General features: G+C 51.5%; 3 protein-coding genes across 17 annotated transcripts in view; 2 read left to right on the top strand and 1 right to left on the bottom strand.

Annotated features, from left to right (window-relative positions):
- Nucleotides 1-2,333: 2,333 nt before the first annotated feature.
- Nucleotides 2,334-12,111, bottom strand: Lgi3 (leucine-rich repeat LGI family, member 3). Of its 2 annotated transcripts, XM_030247718.1 has the most exons (9): nt 12,083-12,111; nt 9,388-10,925; nt 8,519-8,590; nt 7,812-7,883; nt 7,410-7,481; nt 7,242-7,313; nt 6,120-6,289; nt 5,813-5,977; nt 2,334-4,441 (listed from the first exon to the last, which is right to left on the bottom strand). In XM_030247718.1, exons 2-9 carry the CDS (start codon nt 9,591-9,593, stop codon nt 3,624-3,626), a joined length of 1,647 nt encoding a protein of 548 aa, XP_030103578.1. In that variant the 5' UTR covers nt 9,594-10,925; nt 12,083-12,111; the 3' UTR covers nt 2,334-3,623. The 2 variants fall into 2 exon arrangements, with proteins under 2 accessions (XP_030103578.1, NP_660254.1); NM_145219.4 differs by lacking the exon at nt 12,083-12,111 and having other exon boundaries at nt 9,388-9,837.
- A 4,465-nt stretch (nt 12,112-16,576) lies between these two features.
- Nucleotides 16,577-19,717, top strand: Sftpc (surfactant associated protein C). The gene is made up of 6 exons (NM_011359.2): nt 16,577-16,656; nt 17,885-18,043; nt 18,382-18,504; nt 18,743-18,853; nt 19,186-19,341; nt 19,543-19,717. The coding sequence occupies exons 1-5, from the start codon at nt 16,615-16,617 to the stop codon at nt 19,330-19,332; spliced, it is 582 nt and encodes a 193-aa protein (NP_035489.2). The 5' UTR covers nt 16,577-16,614; the 3' UTR covers nt 19,333-19,341; nt 19,543-19,717.
- Nucleotides 19,718-19,941: 224 nt separating this feature from the next.
- Bmp1 (bone morphogenetic protein 1) overlaps nt 19,942-27,803 on the top strand; it is a 46,162-nt gene continuing 38,300 nt past the window's right edge. For 4 of the 14 annotated variants that reach the window (XR_001781089.1, XR_003950816.1, XM_017315805.2 and 1 more), the window contains exon 1: nt 20,620-20,789. Coding sequence is in view for 5 of the 14 variants with exons in the window: in XM_017315805.2 (XP_017171294.1) it covers nt 20,621-20,789 (169 nt within the window). In the remaining 9 variants the exon portion in view is untranslated. Of the gene's footprint in view, nt 20,790-27,803 lie in introns of all 14 variants that reach the window. The other 10 variants (NR_033241.1, NM_009755.3, XM_030247614.1 and 7 more) reach the window with 9 other exon arrangements.

The raw sequence follows: 27,803 nt of genomic DNA, 5'->3' as shown, positions 1-27,803 counted from the left end.
GATCATCTCAGAAGGAAGGAATGAAGGAAGAAAGGCAACCGTGGATAGAGGTAGAGAGGATTCAAGGGGCTCTTCTCTGCCACATGCACTTGAATGTGATTTGAGCAGAAACCTAGACCTGTCCCTTACTACAAGCTGTAGCCAGGGACAGTGGGGGAGGACTGGGTGCCTGAAGCCACAGATGGGAGTTGGGGGGGGGGGAACTCTGAGACTGCAGGTGGTGGAGGAACCCTCACTGCCAGAGAGCAACTGTCACTGAGGAGTGCCTGTCTCTCGCTCTCATGAACTCCCAGCTTGGAGTCACTCCATCTCAAATACAATCCTGCAGACCAGCATAGCTCATATGTGCCAGGCACAGTCTTCAAGAGGACCGACATACATCTGTGTTCAATGCACTTAGATCTCACGAAGGACGATAAGGCGGGCCCGATATGCACCAGCCTATCCCATGATAGATGAGCCTGCTGCTTGGGCATCATTAGACCCACTTTGCAGATAAGGAGACTGAGACACATACAGGCGAAGTAAGTATCTGAAAGCCATCCACTGCTTTTCCTCAGCAAGTGAAGTGAATCCCCATACTCTACAAAATGCGTTAGCTAATCTGCTTTGTAGGATTTGAGGTTCAGAAAAACTAGTTGGCATCAAGCAAAGTAATCCAGCTGACATCTGGACATGTGCGGTCCAGACTGGAGCTCAGAGCATGGGGTTAAGACATGTTCTGGGGTTCTCAGACCTGTTCTTCTTCTCTTGTGGTAGATCAGTGATATGGGATGCACACGGACATTGTTTGAATGGGAATTAAAACAGTGGTGCTAGCGATTAGGAATGGCCTCCACAGGCTCCTCTCATATGCTAGGGCCCTCAAAGAATGGCACTACTTGAGAAGGACTAAGAGGTGTGGCCTTATTGGAGTAGGTGTGTCCTTAGTAGAGAAAGTGTGTCCACTGGGGAGTGGGCTTTGAGGTTTCAAAAGCCCAAACCAGGCCCAGGTCACTCTCTCTTCCTGCTGCCTGCAGATCAGTACCCCGTCTTTCTGTGTGCCACCATCCTTCCCACCATACTGACAATGGACTAAGCCTCTGACACCATAAACAAGCCCCAACTAGATATTTCCTTTTATAAGACTCACCACGGCCATGGTGTTTCTTTACAGCAATAGAAACCCTAAGACAGACATATATATGACCAGCGAGAAATGAAAGGGACCCTGGGGAACAGGTGAGGAACAGTAGAAGGGAAGAGACCTGTGTGTGTATGTGCAGGGGGTACACATGCCAGCACCCCCTCCTGGGGTTGTCACATCTACCATTTCTGTCCCTTTCCCCGTTTCTTCTCATGTAAGATGGCAATGGGTTCCCAATTTTTTCAAGTCTGGGGGTGGAAAGAATGACAAGGAAAGAGACCACACAGCTGAGCGTGGCAGTTTTGCAACATGGTGCTATCACCAGGGTTCCCTAGTGACCCTGGTCACTGCTTCAGCCCGAGCCCTGTCTGATGATCTTCCCCTCCCCTTCCTTTTGTCCCAGGCTCTTCCTGGAGTCTCAGGGATGGACAGAATGGAAACAAGCAGGAGAGGGACCAGTGCCGCTGTGTCTGTTGGCACCTGGTCCTGAAGAGCTTTATGTCAGGCACAAAGCCATGGATTTGTTTTGAGAAGAGCTCGGAGCCAAAGCGGGCTCCTGGGTAGCAGATGACATAATGGAGAGATGTTTCAGGAAGGGCAGACCAGAAGGATCTGAGAAGTAGGCCGGCGGGAGGGATCTAGAAACCATAGCAATGAGGACAGGCTTGGATGAAGGTTGTAGTGCGGCAAGGGGGCAGGGGAAGGATGCTCATTTGGAAACCCTCAGAGATAAAGAGTGGGGAATTGGTGGCTGGTTAAAAACGGGGAGAAGAAGGAGCAGCATATTACCTAGCTCTCCCAGGCGCCTCACTTTGGTGGTTGTAGTAACAATGGCAGACATCTGTCCAGTGGGGAGCTCAGGGAGCGACTGGTAGATGGCCAGGGCGGCAAAGGGCTGAGCATGTCTTTGCCATGTTGCTTAGAGACATCCTGACCAAGGGACAGACCTAGGTCTTAGCAGGTCCGTGCCTATAATCTCCAGGAAGGAACAGTGGCCTGTGATTCAGTCCCAGGTGGCAGAGACTCATCACTTAGCCCAGCACCTGTGTGGCATCACCAGGAACTCCTGACCTTAGTGCCAGGTGACCTTGACAGCATCTGAGGGAAAGGAGCCAAGAGGAAGCTGGTACGGTCTCTGTGTACTGCAAGGACAGGTGACACAACCCTGTCTCTGCTCCTAGCAAAACATCTGAGGACACCTGAGAGCTAGCAGTGGGGTGGAACTTTATTCGAAGCAAAGGAATCTTAGCATTATCCCCAGGTGCATCAGGCCGCAAGAAATCCTCTCAGCCTGATCATTTCCTACTTCAGGGCTGCTGCTCCCAGAGGACAGCAGAGGGCAGCAGAGGCCTGGTTCCCAGGTGTCCCTCCCTGCCATCCTCATCCAGCCTCCACCGAGCTGTGCCTCCGGGGGGCATCTCCATGGCATGGAGGGGTGCCAGGGCGACCAACATGTTCCTGGCGCCCACACAAGTAGCTCAGGCTGTCTCAGGATTCTTGCCTTGGCTGATTTTTTTTTATATATCCAGTCAAGGAGCAATCACACTTTGGGATCCGCATCTCAAAGATAGGGTGAGAGAGGAGATGGCCCGAGCTTGAAAAAGCAATAGCTATCCAGAGAAAGCCTTCCCACCCGTGTCCCTTTGAGCTGGGACTGAGTCGTGGAAGAAAACTCTAGTGAGGAGAGCTATACTGCACTGTGAAGAACCCAGTTGCTGCTGCCTCTTGTTATTATTGCTTCTGGATGAAGTGGCTTTGTCCCCACGAGGCCATGGTCACGTTTTCTGTTGCTATCCTTATGAGCCACACAGGGGGCACACTGGGGAGAGCAGAGAAAGTGTGGGTGCTGTAGGCACCCTCCAAGAAGAGCAGCTACGGGGTATCAAGGACGCCGGTTTGCCCAGCACCTAGTCCGCTCACGTACACACCCCCAGACGTGTGCAGATACAGAATCAGAAGTGTGGTGGGGTATGCACAAGTATGCAGCTGAGTTTGTCCATCAGTGTCCACAGGTGCATGCAGAAGGAGCATGGCGTGGGCAGGCACACTTGGAAGTGTGGGCACACCTGCAGGGGGGCTGCAACTGTGGATGCCAAACAGGTACACAAGCACCTCGGGCATCCAGAGGCCAGAGAGCAGAAAGCTAAGCTGAGAAGAGAAGGCTGTGGCTCACCCCTTCCTGCACTCGCTTTGTTACTCAGACACGCTAGCAACGGAGCAGAGCAGGGAACACTGAAGATCAGGGGCTGTTGGTGCGCACATAGAGAGCCTGGACACTGGGTGCCTGGTGCATACGTAGGTGCTTATTACAGTAATGGGAATGGCTCCCCTGGGCTAGTCCCTGGTGTGTGCCCAGGCCCACTTCTTTGTGTATGTGTGTGTAGCTACATAGACAGGCTGGCCACCTGTGACTTCACTTGGGGCCACAAGTTGCTCACAGAGGTCCCCACCCATCGTACAGTGCCACCCTGAGGAACCCAAAGGACTTAGCCCCCCTCTAGGCACTAAGGTCCACCACAACATGTCGGTACACCAGTGTTTGTCCCTTGAAACTGGGGGCCAGGAGCAGCTGGGCATCTCCAGCAGGCATGTAGCAGAAGGCCCGGGGTGCCTGTACTGCCAGCTCTTGGAACCGTACAAATTTCTGTCGCCCCTCATCCCACTGGTAGATCTGGGTGAAGGAGAAGTCACTGCCCAGGGCCAGGTAGCGGTGACCACCCACCAGGAAGGGCTGTAGGGCCAGCGAGCCTCGGGAGGGAAGGGCTTGCACCTCAGAGAAACGGGTACCTTCCCAGCGCAGGATCTTGGAGTCGCCAATGTAGCGGCTAAGGCACAGGTAGCTGTCTCGGCCAGCACGAAAGTGTTTCACGGCCTGGGCATCAGGTACCTGAGTCACCTCTCCCTGAGCCACAAACTGTTTCTGAGAACGACTCCATTGATAGATGACAGGTGCTTGCGAGCTGCTAGACACAATTAACCGTGGTTTGCCCTCACCGTCCACAAACTCCAGGTCGGTGTCGCGGTGCCAGGCGTGCAGGGCCTGGTGGGAATAGAAGCCATTCTGGTGCCAACGGTAGAGGCTGGTGGCACCTGCCTTGGAGCTGTCAGCCACTGCGAAAAACCAGTCACCGTCGATGCGGAAGGCTTCCAGGTCATTGGGTTTGCGCACGCGCTGTGGGTCGATGTCCTGCAACTTGGTGAAACGTGTGGTGTTGGGGTCCCAGTGGTAAATGTATGAGCCACCAAACAGCTGGGCCACAACGACATAGAGCTGGCCATCCACCACCATCGGCTTGCAGTGCACAGCTGAAGGGGCTGCCAGGACAGAAGCACTCGGGGTTAGGCAGTGTTGGGTAACCCCACCCACCCACCCACGTGAAAGGCCAGCTTCCGAACATGCTCCGCAACTGAGATCTGCTATAGAGTTCTGCTCCCAGTGCAGTCCCACCCAGGACTCAGGGTCCATAATTAGCTTAGTTTAGTTTGTTGAGACAAGAAAGCCCGGCTGGCCTGGACCTTACAATATAGACCAGGCTGGTCTTGAACTTGCAGCGATCATCTTTCGCTGCATCCCAAGTGCTCTGGATCCCAAGTGTGAGCCACCATACCCTGGTAAGCTTTGCTTTGTTTTATTCTTTTCTTTGAGACGGTTATCACTATATAGTCAAGTCTGGTCTTGAACTCTCCAGATTCCTGCCTTCATCTCTGAAATACTGGGATTATAGGTTTGAACAATCATGAACCGAGGGGCTTTGTGCACGCTAGGCAAGCATTCTACCAACTGGGCTTTATCCCTAGCTCTCAGTATTCAATTACTTACTTAATTAAATAATTCGTTTGTTGGTTAGTTTATTTATTTATTTATTTAGAGGTGGAGTCTTTCTATTATGCAGATCTGGCTGACCTTAAACTCACAGAAACCTGCCTGTCTTGCCTCCCAAATGCTGGGGTTAAGGCATGTACATTATAGATATTATTTTGTATATACTGGCCTTCTTCAAAGAATAGGATAATCCTGGTAGGATAGTTTCTTTCTCCAATATTTTTTCAGTTAAATGTTTCATTTATTTATAAATTAATTCACTTTATGTGTATTTTTTTTAAGATTTATTTATTGTTATATGTAAGTACACTGTAGCTGTATTCAGACACACCAGGAGAGGGCATCAGGTCTCATTACAGATGGTTGTGAGCCACCATGTGGTTGCTGGGATTTGAACTCAGGACCTTCAGAAGAGCAGTCAGTGCTCCTAACTGCTGAGCCATCTCACCAGCCCATTTATTTATTTATTTATTTATTTATTTATTTATTTATTATTTTATTATTTTGGTTTTTCGAGACAGGGTTTCTCTGTGTAGCCCTGGCTGTCCCGGAACTCACTCTGTAGACCAGGCTGGCCTCAAACTCAGAAATCCACCTGCCTCTGCCTCCCAAGTGCTGGGATTAAAGGTGTGCACCACCACTGCCCAGCTAAAATGTTTTAATTTATGTTATAAAATAGGTGTATTGATGTGTGTCAGGGCTAGAATTGGTTCAAAGTGTTCATTTGTTATGAATTCCTTATAGGCAGAAACCACTTTTCATCCCTTCCTCTTCCTTTAGGAATTGACTGGAGTTAGACAAAAGAGCCTCCTATCGCCTTCCCTGCAGGATAGGACCAGCAGAGGCAGGCCACACCTAGGTACCTGGAATTCTGTCATAGTCTCGAAGCTGTCGTTCCACATAGTCCCACTTGAGGATGGTGCAGGCGCTGGCACCTGGCTGGGCCAGAGCCAAGTAGAGGTCACTAGAGTAAAGGAAAGGTTCCGCAGACACTGCTGGGAAGGACAGGGTCTGGTAGAGGACAAAATCTGCAGGGACGAGAGATGTAGGTTGGTGGAATCAACCTCAAGGAATAAGGCACCAACCCACTGGGTGGTAGTAGGAACCTGGCTATAGTAGCTGGGTGTGCCCAGCTGGGTGGCCTTCAGCCGGAGGGGAGGCACATCCTACCAGTGGTGATGCAGTCGAATTCTCGAAGAGGCAAGTCCTGCACCTTGTGTTCCTGGAAGCGGGGCGGGCTGGCGCAGTAGATGGGAGCCACCGTGGTGTTGGTGTGTGCCAGCCACTCCACCAGCCACTTTACCTTGCAGTCACAGTTAAGTGCGTTGCCCCGGAGGTCTCTGGATTGTGAGGGCGGGACACAGAGCGGGGCAGACCCTTAGCTGCTCTGCCCACCAGCCTACCTGGCCTTCAGAAGCTGCCATGGAAGGCTCACACATAGCTAGGTTGGACCAGGCCCCCACAGCATCTGCCTAAGTCTCTGCATGCCCTGCTTAACTTAGAATTTTAATTTTTGTAACGCTGGGGATTGGAACCCAGGACTGTGCACATTCTAGGCTCTACATCACCAGCCCTGTTTTTACTTCTTAATCAGGAGGCAACTTTTTTTTGGTTTGTTTGTTTGTTTGTTTGTTTGTTTTTTTCAAGACAGGGTTTCTCTGTATGGCCCTGGCTGTCCTGGAACTCACTTTGTAGACCAGGCTGGCCTCGAACTCAGAAATCCGCCTGCCTCTGCTTCCCGAGTGCTGGGATTAAAGGCGTGCGCCACCACCGCCCGGCAGGAGGCAACTTTTTACTGTTTCTGACCCTTATGCTTCATCCTCCTGAGTAGCTGAGATTCCAGGCCTGTACACTTGCAGGCACTTTTTGCAATGGGCAACCTATCCCACTCTATGTCACATCCCTCTTCCTCAGGATTCAGGAGCTTCCATTTTATCTTAACTTATTTTGATGTAAATAATAGCAAATGGCTGCAGATATGCTTGCGTTCTTTAATGTTAATTCAAATCAACCAAACATTCAAACAAACACACAGGTTTACCCTACACATCTAATGTGCATTTGAGAAAGGCTGTGTGGTCCTTGAAGAATCCCAGTTTGGAAGGCTCTCAGTTAGTTACATCTAACTTGACTTCACCTTCACGAAGCCCTCAAACCCAAGTCCTCCCCGTCTCTGAGCACCCTAACCCTGACCCCACACCTCTCCCTCCAGGGGTATGCTCTCTGCGGGACTGGATTCAGAAGGGTGTGCCCTCTGTGGCATTGTGGGAAGAGGCAGGGTTCAGGCCTTACAAGTCACTCAGGATGTCCAGGGGACGGAAGATGTCTCTGGGCAGTGTCTGCAGGTTATTGTTGGCCAGAGAACTGCAAGAAAGAGCCTGGGATCACTTAAAGATCGTGACCAAATCCAGAGGTCACAGGGTCTCCAGTCCCATGTGGGTACAGGTGTCAGGTACTCACAGGTGTGTCAAGGACTTCAGTCCTCTGAAGGTAAACTTGGAGAGAGCCCAGATGTCATTGTTCTCTATGAAGCTGGAGAAAATAACAGCTTGACTTAGTTGCCACTCAGAGTCCCAAAACCATCCCCCCAGTGGTGATTTCCTTACATCTCAGGCCAGATGCACAGGAGCCAGTGACAGGCTTCCACATGTGCAATAATGTCACACCGTAGTAGTGATGGGGTATTAGGCAAGATGACAGGGGCATGAGAGAAATGACCCCCTTGCCCATCCTACAGTCAGGGCACTCAGGGCTTGTCCCTCCCACCCCACTCCCAGCCTTCCCCCTGCACTTTCCCTCCCATCCCACTAGGGACTGGGCCCCCTCCTTCCACCCTGCCCTTGACCCTTCCCTCCCACACACAGGTACTGCAGGTGCGACAGTCCTATGAAGGCATTGTCTCCAATCAGTGTGAACTTGTTAGAGTTGAGTAACCTGGGAAGACAAAGCAGGAATTAGACTTTGTGAGGGTGTGCCTGCTGCCCATGCCTACTGCCTCACCCGTGAGCTTCCTCAAGACCTGGCTGCCCTTCCCTCATCCCTCAGGACCCCTGGTCAGCAAGGCCGGGTGTGAACTTGTTTCCATGCCCCAAGATCCCTGTTAGCTCCTGAATATGGTGGGAGGCAACGTTATCCTGCCGAGCTGGCTCCTGGCCCACTTCCATGGCATCTCCTTGTCCAGTCTTCTCATCCTCACCTTAACTCACCCTAGCCCTGCACCGACAGCTGTCCACCATGCCTCCCGAACTCTGACCCCTGGGCTCACCTGTGTTTAGCACAACCCTCTCCTCTGAAGTGTCCAGGTTCTGGCACTGGGCCAGGCCATTTCAACCCAACTCCCTAGACCCCCTAGAGAAGTGGAGTCTAATGCTCTGTATATCCCCCTCTCTTGGCTTCTGTGTGCAGTTTCCCTGCTACCCGGACTCCTGACCTCATGTCACTCCACCTTCTGCTTCTATCGGGACATCTGCATTTTCAAACCCTCCCTCCACCTACTCTCACCCAGGTTCAGCATCTGTCAGGTTCTACCACGTTCCCCCCAACCCCCTCTTCCACAAAGCTATCCATACAAGAACTGCAACAACGGCAGATGGGAGAAGGCTCCATCCTGGATCTCTGAGAAGGCAGCATTCACCAGCGTCCTGCAGGGAACACAGGAGCCAAGACTGTGTAAGTGTCTGAAGGACCTGTACTGTGGACAGAGGTGGACAGGGCAGTGGCTTCTGTGTTCAGCAGCCCTAGCCCCCACCTGCAGCTACCCTTTCTTCCCCAAAACTCAATGTCCTCCATTCTTCTCCCCCTGCTGCCTCCAGAAGCGACAGTGGCCCGAGGCTCACCTTCCCTCTCAGCCAAGAGCAGGTTCCATTACCAGCATCAGCACCATTACCCAACACCCACAATGTCTTGGTGCTGCTGAGAGATGGGGCAGCAAGAAGGGGGACCTCACAGTCTCTCTAGCCCCACAGGCAAAGGGGTGGGAGTCATGGGCCAGTTGCTGCAAGTGAGGCTGGCCCAGCTGTGTGCACAATAGCAGACCCAGTGGCAGGAGTCTGGTCCATGCCAAGGTACCACGAGGGCAAGCATACTTGTCACCCCTCCCCCTGCTGCTATTAGTCCTGCTTTCTGTCCTTGGTGTGACCTCACAGGGTGGGGCCAGCATGCTCTTGTAGACACTCCCTCCAACCCACACACAGTAGGTCTCATTGCGCTGCTGATGGTGATGATTCATCCTTGGCCATGAATTCTGGTTTACCCAAGCTATGGCTGCTGTACAGATTGCAGCGCTCCCTGCAGACTGGGGCCTGGAGTCTCCAGTTCTGAGGATACCTGGGAGTGCTCCTGGTCCATATCCTCTCAAAAGAGGAGCAGGGTTTCTCTCTTCCAGAGCTTTCTGTGCCTTCTTTCCTTTCCCCACCCCCAAGGCTAGGTAGACACTCACAGGGAGATGACCTCTGAAGGCAGGTTCTTGGGCACCGACTTAGAGTCCACGCAGAAGGCGGTGTCCCTGGTGCAGGAGCAGCTGGGTGGGCAGGGGGGCGTCTTAGGAGGTCTCTTGGCACTGACTTGCAGCATTAGGCAAAAACCCAGCGTGGACAACACCAGTAGCCTGCGCCCAGGGCCCCGCCTGGCTCGTAGCCCGGCCATGACTCCTGCAGGGTCTCCCCCCACACCAGCCTGCCGGCGCCCCGCTGCTCCCTGCAGGCTGTTCTGCCCCTCTCGAGAGCTTCCACCTCCGGGCTGCCGCAACTCTGGTGCCACCCGCTCTCTAGGCGCCACCTATTCCTCCTGACCTCGGGCGCTGATTGCAGTCCTTTCAGCTCCGGAGCGCTGCGCGGAACTGGGACCGCAACTACTGGCTGCCGGGGCTGGTGGACGCGGACTGCGGCGCAGGCGGCGGGGGCGCGCGTGGGGGCGGAGCGGGGAGGCCCAGGCCCGGCGCCCGCGGGAGAGCAGCCAAAGGATGGAGTGGTTGCACCCGTCCGCAGCGTGCCCTACCAGGCCACCAGGCTCTGTGTCTGATCTCCAGAGTTGTGTGTGCAGAGAATGCATTTGTATAAGAATTGTGTCTATGCAGGGTGCACATGGATCTGTGGACCTACGGTGCACCTGTGTGTGTGTCTTGGTTGTGAGGGGGCGTAGAACTAAGGGGTATGTCGCAAGTGACTCATGTACATCCAGGTTGGCATGAGAGATTGGGAGCTTGGGGGTGCGAGCTTGTTTGCATCAGCTGAGGAACACAGCGTGCTTTTGTGCCTGTGAGCTGAAAAGGGAAAGGGTAACCGCCGGAGTGGGAAGTGTGGACCGTTTCACACTGCACGGCCACAGTTGGAGTTGGAAGAGCCTTGGGGGTGCTCCAGCTCAGGTCTTTGTTTCATCAATAAGGAAACTGAGGCTACAAGAAAGCAAAAAGCTGCCAAACTCCCTATCTCTACTGTGTACTTGGCACGGTTAATTGGCTGGCCCTTTGGAGGGAAGGGACATTAATTTCCATCTACAGATAAGGAAAGTGTAGCCCTAGGCCCAGAAGCTCAACTTCAAGTTCACAGCAATCTTTCTACACCAGTGCTCTTCAAAGGGTAACTCTAGAGTCCAAAGCTCCTTGAGAGCCTTCCACGGAGTCCCCGAGGTCAACATACTTTACCTAAGAAGGACATTATTTGTCTATTGCACTTCCATGTTGCCACAAAAAGTACTCTGGAATTTTCCAGAGCTACATGGAGAGTGTTTGATGAAATCTCAGACTAAAGAGATTTGAAAAAAAAAAAGAATTATAACAGCAACATTTCTTCCTACAGCTATTTTTGTTTAAAAAGGCAAAGGCGTGTGGGTTGGCAAGATGGCACAGCAGGTTGCCCCCCCTCCCCCCCGAGCCTGAGGACCTGAGTTCAGCCCCTAGGACCCAAATAGCGGAAGGAGAGAACTAAGTGGCAGAAGTTATTCTCTGATCTCCACATGCATGCTGAGGCACCACCATACCTAAGCAAACAAACAAAAAACAAACAAACAAATCAATAATTAAATAAATAAATGGATGCAGTGGTTTTTGTTAAAGATATAGAAGTCTGGGAATATAGTTTAGGGGTAGTGCACACAAGGACCTGGGTTTGAGTTACAAAGTAGCAACGAATGTCATTTTACGGTTGGGGGTCAGCACCTCACAGGGAACTGTATTAAAGGCTCACAGCATTAGGAAGGGTGAGAACCACTGTTCTAGAGTGCCTGAATACAGGCACACACCACCATCACTGGCTGACTCACATGCCTTCTTTTGTGTTTGAGACAAGGTCTCAAGTATTCCAGGCTAGCCCTAAACTTACATAGCTGAGGATAACCTTGAACTTCCATCCCTTGGACCTGCCACGTGCTGGGATTACAACCATTTATCTACCTTAAAAAGAAAAATGTGAGCCGGGCGGGGGTGGCACATGCCTTTAATCCCAGCACTTCTGAGGCAGAGGCAGGTGGATTTCTGAGTTCGAGGCCAGCCTGGTCTACAGAAGAAGTTCCAGAACAGCCAGGGCTATACAGAGAAACCCTGTCTCGAAAAACTCAAACCAACACAAAAAAAATGTGATGCTGGGCAATGGTGGCGCATGCCTTTAATTCCAGCACTTGGGAGGCAGAGGCAGGTGGACTTCTGAGTTCGAGGCCAGCCTGGTCTACAGAGTGAGTTCCAGGACAGCCAGGACTACACAGAGAAAACCTGTCTCGAAAACCAAAACCAACCAAACAAAATGTGATGCTGGAGCTCAAACCACATTAAGGGCAAACACTCTAACAACTGAACTACAGCCCCATTTGCTTCTGTTACAAATCATAATGTAGATATCTGACATACGACCCCTGTGAAAGGGTCATTTGACCCCCAAGGGGGTCTGGACTCACAGGATGAGAACTGATGCTCTAGAGGGAAGCTAAAGCAAGATGATCAAGAGTCAAGAGCATCCTGGCCGTATAGTGAGACCTCAGCTAAGAAAAAAACCAACCCCCCCAAAAAAACCCAAACAAAGAACAACAACAATAAAACATCTTCTTTAGTGGCCCCACCTTCAGCCAGCAGGGGAAACCTCTGCTCTGAGTTAAAGTCCCAGCCCTGCAGCCTGGGATACTCCTGCCTTTTGACACCCACTAACCTCTGCTAGTCCAGTTGCCCGTGCTGCCTTGTGTGAGCCAGCTTGAGGGGAAGGAGCAAGGAGGGGTAAGGAGGATGACTGGGGCAGCTGGACAGCCATCCCCACTCGTCCCTGGCACGGCTTTGCCCAGCACACAAAGGGCAGAGTGAATCTTGTCCTGGATTGTGCAGCTGAGGGGCTGGGAGAAGGCAAAGGATAGTGGCCACTGTGAGGTTTTCCACTGCCAGGGTTGTCACAGAGGGCAACCCAGAGACAAGGGGGAGGAGTTTGGAGCCTAGGCTTAGCTATCGAGAGGTGCCCTGAGGATGAAGTAGATGACAGTGATGACGATTGGTCTTTGATGCCCATGAAGTCATCTGAGTGTCAGGGCAGCTTTGTGAGGCGGGGAAGTCGGGGGGTGGGGCAGTAGGCCCATTTCAGAGATGAACACAGTAAAGTTTAGAAAAGTAGGGCTTTTTTCCTGTGGGTTCCAGAGCTTCCAGGGGGAACACAGATCTCATGTATCAAAGGAAGGCACTAGGGACTTGCGGAGGGAGACTCCTTGTGTTTGGTAACAACAGTCTTATGGTTGTGTATGATCACATATAGGCTGTGTGCATGCTCCTTGCTGTGACAAGTTCACAGAACTGTAAAGAAAACGTGTTCAACATATTCCTTTCCTTCTGACTGGGAAGACAGGCTGACAACCCTCTCCCCATCTTTCATAGCAGATTCCAGTTAACATTGTGTGTGCTAAATGGCAGGTGAACAATGAGGGACCATGAAAGGATTGCAGAGTCTGGGCCTGAGGGACAGGTCACAGAGTATGTGCCCTTGACTCATGACCTTTCAGGGTGAGTGCATTCACAGTCAGGACTAGCTTCAGTGAGAGCAAGTAAAGAAGGTTGTACCATAGGGCTAGGCTGGGGGCAAGGTTGAGGTCTGTGTCCAGCTGAAGAGGTAGCTTCCCTCCTTCCCCACTCCCTCTCCTCCCTTCTTCCTTCTCCAAGGAACCCAAGACCCCTACCAGATGTTGAGAAACATCTGAAATTCACTCAGGGAAGCTTGACAGCAGCTCCCCCCATACCCCATAAAAACAAGTTGTTGCTGTTCTTTTAAAGTCCCAATGCTGTGAGAACCCAGCTTGATGGCAGCCCGAGGATCCGAGAGAGAACAGAAGTGTTCTCCTCACACTTAGCAATGATGGCAAGCCCCCGCTGTAGCTCCTGTTTGGAATAAGTACTACAACTGGACACTGCGGCCCCCCGAGATGCCCACAGGGACCCCGAGATGCCTCCAGTTCTTCTTGGCTCTCCTGCTGGCCTGCTGCCCACCTGGCTCAGACCCAATGTGTGTGAGTCAGCCATCAATCTCAAGGTTTCCAGGACAACCCAGGGTAGGAGTGGGAGCCTGGGGGATGGGCAGAGGGGTGGGCAGTGCAAGCAGGCTGTCTTTTACATCTGTCACCTGCACACAACCAAGGGGAGAGGACATTGGCTCCCTTCTCCTTTCCTTCCCTCAGACCTCCCCTTCTTCCTTTGACACTAAGACACTTTGCTGAGCTGTGGGAGGCTTGGGCAAATATTTAAGGGGGCAGTTAGAGAGCCAAGGAAGACAGTGGGAGCAAACATTTCCTTCCTTCTCCCCTCCACTAAGTTTCTCAGGAGCTCTCATCTCAGATGCCAGACTGCTGTACAGCTTTGATACGGAGGCCCTCCAGCTGGAGAGAGGATTCTTGGGGGACAGGGAGGCTGCCAGAGCTGGAGAGAAGGGGGCCAGCTTGTGATCAAAGGGGAAGGACAAGGTGCTAGGGAGCTGGGTGACATTTCAGAGTTCAAGTAGAGTTGGCGCTGTGTCTGCATTTGGCATTCACCCATGCAACAATACATGGAACAGAACACGGTGACACATGTGTACAATCTTGCACTCAGGAGGCTAAGCCAAGAGGATTGCCACCAGTTCAAGGCCAACCTGGGATGGGGGGAGATGAGGTCGTCTCAAAGTAAAATCAAGGGACTGGAGAAATGGCTCGGAGGTCACCAGCACGTATTGCTCTTGCAGAAGGCCAGAATTAATTTCCCCAGTTCAACAGTTGAACTCCACCTCCGGGGGATCTGGCTCAGTCTATGGTCTCCACGGCACAGTACACACATGCTGCACAGATACACATGCAGGCAAAAGGTAAACCTCAAAAAACAATCCTTTTGGAAAGTTTTAAACATTGTTTTCTTTTTAAAATATTTTGATATTGTATGTGTGTTTTCAAGGCCGACCATTTGGTACTGGAAAATCAATGGGTATTTTCTTCCCTGGGGAGGGCCACCTTTCCCACCCTCACCACGGCTTCCCCCAGTTGCCCATGGTTCTTTGTGTAGGATTTAGGCCTTGTGGGCTTTTCCTCATCCAGTTTGGCCCATTCATTGGTGTCGTTCTTGTCTCTCATCTGGGCAGTCAGGTTGTTGGGAGTTTGTATGCAGCTTCTGATAGCACTAGGAGACACAGTCTCAAGCAAAGTCCCTGATCCCAATCCTCTGGCTCTCACAATCCTTCTGTCTCCTGTTCTGCAATGTCCTCGGAGCCTTAGATGTGAAGGGTTTTGTAGGTGTATTCATTGGGACTGGACTCCACAACTCTTCATTTTGATTGGCTGTGGTTTTCTGTAGTAGTCTCTGTCTGTTGTAAAAACAAGTTTCCTTGACGAGGGGTGAGGACTATACTTCTCCGTGGGTGTAAGGACAAATGTTTATAAACTATTCTTAGGGATTATGCTGGTGTAGTGGTTGTAGGCTCTCCTCCAATAACCATCATTAGTACTGAGTAGCTAGCTAGGTTTCCAGTACTAGGTATGGATTCTCTCTTTTTGAGGGAGTCTTAAGTCAAATTAGAGAGTTGTTGGTTATGCACAAGCAAATTTTTTTTAAAGCATGGGTGAGAATATGCATCTATATGTAACTTCTTTAGGTGATTTTTGTATAAGGGACTTGCACACCTGTGGATTTGGTATGTCCATGAGGAGTCTTTGAAACAACTTGGGAGACAACCTGGCACCTGTGTGGGAGAACAGGGTGTCAGGTCAATACAGGGAAGTACTGTGCTCTGGCTTACACAGTCATAAAAGTTCAGAGGCACAAAGATTTTTCGAGATCATCTGGCCAACAACTAAAAAAGAATTGGAGGACTGGAAAGATGAGCACTGGTTAGGAGCACTGGCTGCTCTTCCAGAGGACCCATGCTTGACACTCAGCACCCGTATGGAAGTTGGAAACGCTCTGTAACTCCAGTTCCAGAGGATCTGATGTCCTTTTCTGACCTCCAAGGGCACCAGACATTCAGGTGGTACAGAGACAAACACGCAGGCAAAACACTCATCCACATCAAATAAACATAAATAAGTCTTTAAAAGGGAATTGGAGGCATGTATCCAACCCCAAGTTGAAAGGGTACAGGCAATCCCAGATCGCTGATAGATGTGACTTAGTACCCCGAAGCACAGGAGAGGATTTGGGGAAAGAGAGAAGGCAGCAATGAGGAGAAGGAGGAAGAGGAGGAGGTCATGAAAGTGAATGGAATTTGGTGAAATCACATTGGGTTCCTTTAGAAGTTATTATAAAAAGGAGCACAGAAGGGTAGATAGGGCAGTAGAGGGGCAGAGATGGCTGGGACCACACTCAATCCTGGGCAAGGTCATCTTGGCTTAAGAAAATGTCAGGGGCTGGGGATGTGGCTCAGCAGTAGAGGGCTTCCCAAGCATGCTCATGATCCTAAGCGTGATCCTCAGCACCAGGAGGCAAAGGGTGATAAGGGTATATAGAGTAAGCCATCAGAGCATCCAACATACAGACAACGCCAAAGCAAAGAGTGAAACGGTACTCAACACCCATGAGCAATAATTTCCCATCAGTAGGGACAGTTTCCAGAGTTAGGAAGACAGGAGCAAATCTGAGGATAGGAATGGCACGTGTGGGAGAAGGTGGGGTAAAGGGCAGTCTGACCCTAAGGAACCATGCTAATGGACCCCAGGTGCTGTCCCAAGCTCTGTTCCTCCACCACCCTCCTCTCCAGCCCCATCAACAAGCGCCACTTTCTCAGTCCCTGAGTGGAACTCGTGTCTGAGCCTGGGGAGGTTATCTTGAGGCGAGGGACGGCCAGATTTCTTGGCTGCCACCTGAACAGTTTGGGCTGTGAGAAGAAGAGAAGCCACAGGGCTGCAGGGGCAGGTGCCAGCAAGAGAGGCAGACATGCCAGAAAGACACCCACGGTGAGAGGAGCAGGTGGCCCGAGGGTGAGTTTGCTTACCTCACCCAGGTTTGCTCTTGTTGGGGCCAAGAGGATTCATGTGCCTAGGCCAAGGGCCCTTGGGGGCTCTTGCAGCTGCCTTATCGGGGCCTGGGCTCTGAAAAGCCAGGAACAAACAAGCTACAAAGCCAAGGACTTGGCTGGCAGACAGGAGGCCCAGTCCTTCACCCCTGTCCTCTCTGTCTCTGATGATATATATAAGACACTGGTCACACCAGAGAGATGAGGAGAGGAGAGAGAGAGAGAAACCTTACAAAATGGACATGAGTAGCAAAGAGGTCCTGATGGAGAGTCCACCGGTGAGTGTGATTGTGTGTGTGTGTGTGTGTGTGCGCGCGCGCATACATAGTATACTGGACTTGACTGTCCATCCTCCAGTAGGCTTTTTTTCTTTTTCTAGACCCATATACTCAATTAGCTTAGGATTGGGCTTTTAGGATAGAGATACCGTGATCATTAAGAGTCCCTGGTAGAGGCAGGCACGACGACCACGAATTCCTGTATAAAGGGATTGAGAGCCACAGAGGGGTCAATAGAAAGTCCTGTGAAGAACACTGATAGCACCACCATGTAGTTGGGAGGCTACAGGAAGTACCACAGAGCAAATGACAGTGAGGCTGGGATGTAGATCAGTAGCTAGAGCACTTTGCAAACGTGGAGACCTGGGTTCAGTCCCCAGTACCACATAATCCAGGCATAGAGGTGCACACTGTTTGGAAATATAAGCAAGATAATCATTCAGGGTCATCCTTAGATATATAAGGAGTTGAAAGGCAGCCTGGGTCATAGATATGGTTTTTTTCTTTAAAAAAAAAAAAAGGATGGCTCAGTAGGTAGTGGTGCTTGCCACCAAATGTGGCGGCTCGAGTTTAATCTCTGGAATTCACATGATGAAAGGAGATGAAAGTTGTCCCTGACTTACACACACACATGTACATACACACTCACACATACTACACACATGTACACAAACATTCACACTCACACCACATACACACACTCTCACACACACCACACACATGTGCACACACACACACACACATGTACCTTCACACACATCACACACATGCACACTCAAACATACCACACACATGTATACACGCTCACACACTAAATAAGTGTAAAAAACCATGAAGCTGGCACATGGACTGGATTGAGAAGGAACAAAGGAGACCCGTGTAAAGGTATAGAGACAGGGCTACCTGGATCCTTTGAGGGAGCAAAAACTCAGGATATGTCTGGGGTGTTAGGCGTCGTGGGAAAACAGAAGAAGAGATCGGTAGCTGGCTCTCTTGGATTATTTCAAACCTAGACTTTGCTTCTAACTTTCTAAGTAGCTATGGTTTTGTTAGGGTCCAACCACCTTCCCCAAAGCCTTCCTTCCCAAAAGCCTCTGATCTCCCCAGCTCTTCCTTGCACACTCGTAGCCTAAAGAGGTACGGGATGTGTGTGTCCCCCTTGCACAGGGAGAGTAGGAGCCACCCTCTCCACTACCCACTTGTCTCTCTGCTTCCCTTGCTCTCTCAGGATTACTCGGCAGGTCCCAGGAGCCAGTTCCGCATCCCCTGCTGTCCCGTGCACCTCAAACGCCTTCTCATCGTGGTTGTGGTGGTGGTCCTCGTTGTCGTGGTGATTGTAGGGGCTCTGCTCATGGGCCTCCACATGAGTCAAAAACATACTGAGATGGTGAGTGGGCCTGGGTTGGGCAAAGAGGCACAGCAGACAGGGGGTTGGGGGAGATTATGGGGGGATGGGCAGCTGTTCGGGAGGAAGAGAAGGGAGTGGACAGGTATGAGCACATCTTGGGTGACACAAACAGAGACGAGGTAGCCATCCTGCCTAGATCCTCTCCCCCAGGCCCCGGCCTAGTGTGATAACCATCGATTGCTCTGACACCTCTTACGTTTAGCCTTCCTGAGATCTCAGGAAAGCGTTTGAATAGAGGATTCTGAGTAGATATGGGTACCGAAAGGCTGAGGGAAGAAAGAGAAATACCAGGCAGCATTCCAACACCCTTCCCCTAGGTCCTTGAGATGAGCATCGGAGCACCGGAAACTCAGAAACGCCTAGCCCCGAGTGAGCGAGCAGACACCATCGCTACCTTTTCCATCGGCTCCACTGGCATCGTTGTGTATGACTACCAGCGGGTGAGGATGCCGGAGGGACCACCGGGACTTTATTGGAACTAGCCAGTTGTAGCATTTCTAGAGGTCTCTCCCCATTCTGTGCCTGGCTACCTCACCTCAGATGCTCGAACCACTGACGCAAGTGCGCCCCTCCACCCTCTGAAGACAATCTAAAGGAAGTTGGTTGGCTGAGAACTAGGGTTGGGGAGGAAGCAAGGCAAGGGGACCTTGTGAATGACCTCCAGGGTTTTATACCTAGCTCCTGACGGCCTATAAGCCAGCTCCAGGAACCTACTGCTACATCATGAAGATGGCTCCAGAGAGCATCCCTAGTCTTGAGGCTTTCGCTAGAAAACTCCAGAACTTCCAGGTGGGTATGTTAGGGAGGGAGGGAGCAGTCTCCCTCTGAGGGTTGAGTAGAGGGACATGTGAAAGGATGACTAGCGTACCCTGTGTAGTATTGATGTTTCTGGATCAGACATGTTCTCCTCTCTCCATGGACCTGTGTCCTGCCATCCCTACCAGCTCTCAGGTGGCCCTGCTAAGTTGTTGGCCTTGGCTGAGCTTAGACATGACCTATGGGCTTCTACATCCAACCCAGTCCCTCTCTGAATTTGTGAGGAAACTGATCCTCGAGAATTACCAACTTAGTGTCCCACACTAAATAAAGCAGGTGACATTGAAAGTAGGTGTTCTTTCCAGGCCAAGCCCTCCACACCCACCTCTAAGCTGGGCCAGGAGGAAGGGCATGATACTGGTTCCGAGTCCGATTCTTCCGGGAGAGACCTGGCTTTCCTAGGCCTTGCTGTGAGCACCCTGTGTGGAGAGCTACCACTCTACTATATCTAGCATCCACAGGTGAGCAACAGTACCTTTCAGGGTGCCTGGGCAACACTGGCAGGGCTTGGGCTGCCTGCTTTGTCAGGGGACCTACTAGGTATCTCTTAAAGTCAGTGGTCTCGGGAGCTCGGAGGATGGAGGGTTCCCAGACACATCCCACACTGGACCCAAGCGGGTGGCTTCTTCAGTCCCCATAAGCATTAGTTCTTTGCTTCACAGGGTCGGTAGAAACCGCAGCGGGACAGGAAAGACCCTCCGCAAAGGGTCTTTGTCAGACAAGCAGGAAGCTGCTCCTGCCCAGAAACCGGTGGAAGTCTGTAAAGGAAAGGTGTCTCTCCTACGGGCCAGGGGGATCCTATCACAAAAGAATAAAGCAGCCTGATTGGAAAACAAAGAGTGGCGCTTCTTTTCTTTCACATTTTCTCAGCTCGGCTTCTAGCAGAAGCCGTCCTAGGAAGGAGAGGGTTTGGAGAGTTGGGGCGCTTTGCCACGTCCTTTCTAAGAGTGATGGAGGTTTGGTCCTACCCCAGGTAATGGGGAACAGAGCAAAAGGCAGGGACAGAGGACGGGACCTGGGTGCCATACACGGGTGTTAGGCGCCCTCCAGCGGTGTGTCCACAAGGAAGGACAGCGACAGAGACAGGCAGGGAGACAGCTAGACAGAGAGACAGTGAGAAGCGAGAGAGCCGAGATCTAAGACAGACAGACTCTGGAGTCTCTGGGAGAGAACGATCGATCGCTGATCCAGTGTCTAAGAGGAAGGAACGGACCTGACAGCGTGTCCCGTGCCCGGAGGCACTCCGCCTGGTACAGGACAGCGGCCTGTAGGGGGCCCCTCGCGGAGCGGTGCCTCCGGGCATCCCTGGCCCGCGCCCCCTCCCCGGCCCCTGCCCCAGTCCCAGGCAGCGGATTCCCCTCCGGGGCGGGCGGTGCTACTCTCGTCCTCCCCGCCCGGCTGGCGTGCTTCCCGGCCCGGCCGAGCACGGTCCCGGCCCCGAGGGGGGCTGAGCTGGGCGAAAACCCGCCCTCCAGCGAGCTCATTTCCCTAAAAGGGGGGGTGGGGTGGGGAGTGGGAGGGCGGCGAGAAAAGAAAGGGAGCGACCGAGAGGAGGGCGAGGGGACGCCGGAGCCCAGGGCCGGAGAGAGCCGGGCCGAGCGGGGGGCGGGAGACAGGAAACGGGACGGGAAGAGGTGGCCTCGGGGGGAGAGCGCCTCCCCTTCGCCTTCAGCGCTCCCTTCCCCGTCGCCCCGCTCCCGCGTCCGGGCGCGACCGCCACCGCCACCGCCGCCCGCCAGCATGCCCGGCGTGGCCCGCCCGCCGCTGCCGCTGCTGTCGCTGCCGCTGCTACTGCTGCTGCTGCTGCTCCCGCGCGCCGGCCGGCCGCTGGACTTGGCCGACTACACCTACGACCTGGGCGAGGAGGACGCCCCGGAGCTCCTCAACTACAAAGACCCTTGCAAGGCGGGTGAGCGACCCCCGGCTCCCCCAGGGCGCACGGAAGCCGGGCGTGGGCAGGCTGGGATCGAGGCTCCCGGCCGGGCAGGGGTTGGGGTTGGGGTTGTAGTTGGGGTTGGGGGAGGACAGTCCAGTGTGGGAAGCTGGGAGCTGCTTGGTTGGCAATGCAGTGGGGGAACAAAAGACCGAGGGAGAAAGGGAGGGGGAAGTTTGGGGGACTTTTAGGACTGAAGTTTTGCTGCTGTTTGTGGAAACTGCTGCGGCTGCCGTTCGCCTTCACAGAGGAATCCTGGGGAAACCTCCCTCGGTCCCAGCGAATCCCGCTGGCAAGGAGGCTTTTTCTCCACCGGGAAACTTTACTGGCCAAACTGTGTGTGTGTGTGTGTGTGTGTGTGTGTGTGTGTGTGTGTCCGTCCGTCCGTCCGTCCGTGTCCCTTCTCCCCTATCCCTCCTGCTTTGTGGAATACTGGTGTTTGCCTGCTTGTCTGTTTGCCATAGTGCCGCACAGCACATCTGTCTGGTTTGATGCCCAGAAAGAAGGCCTGCAGCTCCAAAGGGATAGATTTTCCCGGCTTCTCAGCCCAGTGGAAGGAGAAAGTTTTTCAGGAGGTTCTATGGAATACTTCTTCATAGGCAATCCTATGAATCTAGCCAGCAGCAGGAGCTCTCTGAACACTCAAGAGACAGCTGTCAAAGTCAGAGAAATTGGCGGCAGGGGTGGGGGCTTGGGGGGCACAGGGGGACTTACCTGTGCCTTTGTGTGCCAGGAGAGCTTTGCCAGAGCTCAGTTAGGTTAGCAAATGAGTCTCACAAAGAGGTCTCAGATATTCTACATCAGCTCTCTCGCCCTACAGACACCTGAGGCTAATTAGTCAAGTCAGGGCTTCTAGTGTGTGTGTGTGTGTGTGTGTGTGTGTGTGTGTGTGTGTGTGTGTGTGTGATCTTTGTTCATGAGGACTCTCCTGCTGTGATTCCCTTGGAGTGACCAGATGACCAGACACACTCAGGCCATTGGCCTAATTGATGTTCCCAAGCAGGCTGTCTGGAATACACTGGGGACAAGTTATCACAACTTTTCCTCGACTTCCCGCTTCTGACTTCAGCCTGTCTGCGAAGAGCTAGAGCCAGGGATTGGGACACAAGAAATGGACACAAAGTTTTGGGACAGGCAGCTACAATCTTGAGCACAGAGGACCTAATCAGGGACTCTCCTTGCTCCATCCACCCTTAGGTAGGATAGGGACCATTTTACAGGACAGGACAAACCAAACCCTTCAGTCTTTCCTCTTCCATGCCTGGTATGCTGTAGGCAAACCAGGACAGTAAAAGTCTCCATCACATCGTGCGTGGTAGGAGGGCAGGAGGAAGAATGAGCAAGGCATGAAATCTGAAGGACTCATTAGCCACCAGGAAGGCTGAGCACAGTCTCTGAACTTAAGTTCCTCATTAGAGAACTAGCTGGTGGGTAAGGGCTAAATCTGAGAACATATATAATTCACTTATTATTAACACACAGCAGACACTATATAAATGTTCATTTCCTGTGCTCTGTGCCTCCAGCTCTTGATCAATGTCTTTGAGAGGGTGTGGATTTGGATTTTAGAAAAAGCTAACATCTCTCTGACCCTGTACGGTGTCTCATATCCATTCAGTGATGTTCGTTTCTTGATATGTCTCAGGGCTGGGTTTGATGTTGTGGGAGGTGCAGAGAGTTGCCAGACAGATCTCGGTCCTTAAAGAGATCACGTTCTAAGCAAGTGTCCAAGAGCACACTAATGTTACACAGCATAATTCAGGAAGATTAGGGTCCCTCATCATCTCTTCGTTCCTGGTGATGGGGAGGGCAGAGCAAAGTGGTTTGAAGGTGTGTGGGAAGGTTTGTAGAGTGGAGATTTTTTGTGGAGGCACCAGGACAGGAGCACAGCCTCAAAGAATGGATAGGAAGCTATGCTCATGTTGAGAATGGGAGTGATTTTTGGGAATAGCAATAGGCTCAGGGCTCCATCCCTAGTCTCAGATTTCATGCTAGGGTGGGGCTGGCTGAGTTGGAACTTCAAGCAAGGGCTCTGGAGAAAGTTCTCTACCAGGGTGATGTGAGGCTGGTGGGGAGCTCGGCCAGGCCTGAGGTGGCTGAGAGGTCCTAGAGCCTGCCAGGGCCTAGCTTCAGGGTCAGATCAGGCCTTCTTCTTGGGTGTGACTGATGCTAGGCCCTGTGGATCATCCCTGCAGGAAACTGGACTGGTATACATATACATCTGCCGAGCCCTGTCTCCTGCCCCCCTCCAGCTACAGGCCCACCAAATCTTTCTTTGTGCTGCTGCTTCCTGCTAGGTTTGCTTCTTGGACCCATCCATAGCCTTGACCCCAGATGCTAGGGGTGCTTGTGGCGGGTGTCTGCCTTAGCCTCCTTTGGAAGGGACTGATACACCGTCTTCTTTCTCTTCCTCCTCCTCCCTCCTCCTCCTTCCTTCTCCTCCCTCCTCCCTCCTCCTCTGCCTCTTCTACATCCTCCTGCTTCCTCTTCCCACACAGAGAACTAGCACTGAAAACTCTTTGATTCTCCCAGCTCAAACGGGACCTTGCAGTTTATTCTAAACATAGCTGGGCATCAACGTAGTCTGAAATGATTGCTTTAGTTACTGTCTGCATTAGACTTATTTATTTACTTTTGTAGATGGGGTCTCACCAAATTGTCCTTGAACCCATCATCCTCTGCCCATAGCCTCCCACATGCGAAGATTATTATAGGGGTGAGCCACCACATCCACTTATGGCTGCTGTTAAAGTAAGGACAAAATTTAAGACCCTTGATGTTCTGGGGAAAGTCCTGAACTTCTGGGCTAGAAGCCAACCTGGGGAATGGGTGTGCTTAAGGCTGATTCTTCCAAGTCTGCGCTCAGGTTATTTACTGGAAACTCTGGTTTCTTACGTTGAAGGCCAAGCCATGGAAGAGGATTTTGGAGATTCCCAGCCTAGTGTCTTGCCACTGACACATCTGGCTTTTACTTAGACCTCAGGCAACAGCCAGTTTGTTGTCTGCAGGAGAGGTGGACTGTATTTACAGGTCCCTCTTGCCTCCCTCACTCCTGGGACTTTGTGGCCCAGGTATGGAATCCAGAGGAAGCACATGATCTTATCTCTCACCAGACCACATTCCCTCTTCCAGACATCCTGAGTGAGTCACTCCGCTCAACTAAGACCCTGCTCCCTGCCTGAGTCACCCTCACTTTTAGATGCCCTAAGGGTCGAGGAAAACATCTCTATGGGCCCTAATGGAGAGGGACGGGTGAGATGCCTCAGGATGAGAGGACTCTTCTTTTGTTTTGAGACTTGACCTCACTGTGTAGCTGTGGCTGGCCTGGAACTCACAGAGATCTTCCTGTCTCTGCCTCTCTTGAGTGCTGGGATTAAAGCGTGCCCCACCACTGCTGGCAGAAGAAGGGACTCATGAATTCTGTTTCTCCAGTGATTTGGGGAAAAACTCTAGTGTTGGTGGCGGGGAGCAGGCCACCTCCTGAAGAGGTATATGGGGTTTAGTGGCTCTTTCTTCCTCCTGACACATGTGCACGCCTCTGTCCATTCCAAGCAGCCCCTTTCCTTTGAGGAAATGCTTTTGCTTTCTTTTTCTTATTGGTAAGAACACACTGGAACTCGCACAGGGAATTGGTTGTATATATTGGTGTGTGAGTCTTTGCTTCATAGCAGGTCTGTTCACCTGTGTGTGTTGGGCCCTTGTGCGAGCACAGGCACAGATGTGCGCTGGTGTGTAAGTGGATGAGGGAATGAGTCTATTTGTATAGTCTGGGCCTGTAAGTACTTCCTCCCTTGGCTACAAGTCTGCATTCATTGAGGGAAATGCATGCCTGTCCTGCATACAAGCCCTTGGAGCTCCATCACACCAACCAGGCTTCACTCAGGAGGTGAGACCTGGCCATGCCAAGGGGAGGGGACTTTGGAGTCCAGAAGCTGACCTGGGGTACAAAGATTGCTTGCTTTCTAGGTCCACATGCATATTGATATGTGTGTCTCTCTGATCTTTCCCCTCCAGCACTGGGCCTGGCTACAGAGCCTCAAGTGCTTCCTGCCTGGTTTATAGCCAGACAACAAAACAAAAACTTGTGATACTGTGTTGAAAACAGTTGCTTCTTTGACCCTGACCTTGACCCCGGGGCTTCCTTTGGGCCAGGAAAGCATCCTGAACTCTCTTGCATCTGGATTGTCCGGCTTCCTAAGGTTAGGATCCCAGATTGGACTAGCTGTCAGCCCAACTCCTGGCCATAAACTCCCCTCCCACCCCACCCTGCCCCCATTCTGTTCCCATGCATTCTTCAGCCGTGACATCTCTACCACAGGGCATCCAGCTGAGCTCTGTAGCCAACCCTGCTCCTTCTACTTGCCCTGCCCTGGTCCCACACTGCCTGGACTCATAGGCCAACATGGTTCTGTAGTGTGTCCATAGATTCGTTCAGATGGGGAGTGAGTGCAAGAGACCCAGCATGTCTAGGGAAGGTTTGGAGCTGACTTTGAGTCTCCAGGATTGGTGTGGCAAGCACAGTGAACTGGATGTTTCGCTGTTGCTTTCTGTGCTCTAGGCTTGGGTGCTAGACGCTTCATAGACATGTCCTTATTCCGTAAAGTAATCTCAGGAGATGCATTATATCATGTGTTTTCTTTGGATGGGATAAAACAGAGGTTTCAGAAAGTTTACATGAATGTCAGCTAGTGGGAGCCAAACTAGATTCAAAGACTAGTTTCACCTTCTAAAGACTCCGCTCTTTGCTTATCTTCCAGCATGGGCTCGACTGCCTTCTGTAAGGTGCAAAGTTGGTCTGGACAGAATCTCTACAGACTTTGTCATTATTGCCTAAGAAATGCAGTGTAATAGCTACTTGGCATTTACATTGTATTAAGCATTATACGTCATCTAGAAATGATCTAAAGTATAGAGGAGGGGTGAAGATATTTGGTAGCATGCTTACCTAGCATGCACAAACTTTGAGTTCGAACAAGTATGGTGTGGTTCATATCTGTAGATCTAGCATTTGGGAAATAGAGGCAGGAGGATCAGAATTTCCAGATCATCTTTGGCTATATTGGGAGTTTGAAGTCAGAATGGGCCACATAAGACCCTGTCTCAAAAAAGAAAAAGAAGAAAAAGGGAGAGAATATAGGAGGGACATGGGTAGGGTCTATGCAAACACAATGCTACTTTATATATGGACCCGAGTATGTCAAGATTCTATGCAGTCTGTAGGGGTCCTGGAATCGACATTTAGGGAGACTGAGGAACAGCTGTGCCTGGTGATGCCCATGGGTGTGTGAGCAAAAGCCTGGACGTACCACGTACAAGCAAAAGTACAAAGTATACAGCTGTGTGAGGTGGTCCTGGGATACTGTCACATAGGAGTCCTCCAGACCCCTTTGTGCACGCCACTGAGAATCTTCTTGTGTCTCTGTGACATCAGTTACAAAGCCTGGGTCATGGAGGGTGTCATCTTAAGAGAAGCCTTCCCAAACACAACTAGTTACCAGCTGGTGACCTTGGACTTACACCTCCCTCTCTGGCCCCAGGGTCCTGATCTCTGAAGTCAAGGAAGGGGGCTGGCATCGAGCTTCAATGTTATCTCTCCAGATGTCTGAAGTAGGACACTCCTAGGGGTGCCTTGTGGCTTACTGAGCAGTTGTGGGCGGGCCAGGATTAAATGGACTCATTAATGAGTGAACACTTTGTGAACTGGAAGACGCTGGGTAAATTTCAACAGACATTTACACAAGGTGTCATTATTGCTACTATTACTGGCTTAATGAGTTCAGAGCTTGCCACTGGCTTGTGTGTGTTGGAGCTTGTATGTTTTTTAAGAACTCTGTGTGTATTGTGTATGTGTGTGTGTCTATTTTTGTATATACATATTTACAATGTGGGTTCCGGAGAGGTAATGGACTTGGGTAAATCCACCGGGCTAGGAATGATGAAGCCCGAATATAAATCAATCCTTCCAGAGACTTAGTATAGTTTAACTTAAGCCAGTTTCCTTTTGGGCCTCAGTTTCCTAGATTGTTAAATGAGAGATTAGCTTGATGCTGCTGAGGTCACTGCTACATCCAGTTGGTCTGTGTCTAAGTGAGTGTGTGTCTCTGCACATGTATTTGCAGACCAGAGGAAAGCTGGCATGATATTCCATTCATTCATTCATTCATTCATTCATTCCGATATGTTCTTTCTATCCCGAATCCAATGCTGAATGCTGCTCACATATGCAGAGGCGGAGTCTCTGACCTCAGTGGCTCTGCACAGACAGCATAAGATTGGATGTCACCATATGCCCATCGGGACATTACCCATCTGTGTCTGACTAAGTGTGTGATAAAGTAAATGTATACGTATCCACCCAGTGGGGCCAACCGGGGAGGAGGAACCCGTGTGTAAGGCCTCAAGGTTAAAACAATTTGTGTAATGCTGACTCTGCGGGGATGAGAAGCAGATGTCACCACGGCTGCAGGGAAGCCGCCGCTGTGTTTCCACCTCCAGCTTGGCCTCCTGCCTCCCTGGGCCCAGCCCAGCCCAGTGTGAAGCTTACATCTGGGCTCCTTCCAAAGCAGGCAGTGCTGTGTCTCTGCTTCCTCTTACCCTAGATGTCTCAGAAAGAGGAGAGGCTGTTCAACCCATCTCTCCTGAAGCTTCTCTTCCCAGGCTCAGAAGTGGAAATGACCTCCTGGGGATGGGGGTAGTGGTGGAGTTGTCCTACCCCTAGGCCTTTCCTCTCTAGAGGGAGGACCCAGAAGTGTAGGGTTTGGCTGGCAACTGTTGCACCTTTCCCTGTTAGCTAGGAACTTCTTGGTGTTAAGTCTTGGCCTCCTAGATTTACCTAACCCATGCCAAATCTTATTGGGTCAGGCAAGCATATTAGACAAATTACAATAGTCTATATCCTCCCTGATATGGTTAAAATGGCATCTACTATGTAATGCTACATGCTTAGCACAGGCTCAAAACAGACGGCTGGTCAGTCAACTTTCTGACACT

Source organism: Mus musculus, chromosome 14, assembly GCF_000001635.26.
Source record: "Mus musculus strain C57BL/6J chromosome 14, GRCm38.p6 C57BL/6J".
Classification (NCBI taxonomy): Eukaryota; Metazoa; Chordata; class Mammalia; order Rodentia; family Muridae; genus Mus; species Mus musculus.
This window is presented reverse-complemented; position numbering and strand designations above follow the sequence as displayed.

Coding starts and splice junctions, on each gene's coding strand:
- Lgi3 (XM_030247718.1), bottom strand. CDS start 9,593: ATGGCCGGGCTACGAGCCAGGCGGGGCCCTGGGCGCAGGCTACTGGTG. Junction 7,884..8,518: donor CTGCCGTTGTTGCAGTTCTT/GTATGGATAGCT, acceptor TTGTCTTCCCAG/GTTACTCAACTCTAACAAGT. Junction 4,442..5,812: donor AGACTATGACAGAATTCCAG/GTACCTAGGTGT, acceptor CTGTCCTGGCAG/CCCCTTCAGCTGTGCACTGC.
- Sftpc (NM_011359.2), top strand. CDS start 16,615: ATGGACATGAGTAGCAAAGAGGTCCTGATGGAGAGTCCACCG. Junction 18,505..18,742: donor TTGTGTATGACTACCAGCGG/GTGAGGATGCCG, acceptor TTTTATACCTAG/CTCCTGACGGCCTATAAGCC. Junction 18,854..19,185: donor GAAAACTCCAGAACTTCCAG/GTGGGTATGTTA, acceptor TGTTCTTTCCAG/GCCAAGCCCTCCACACCCAC.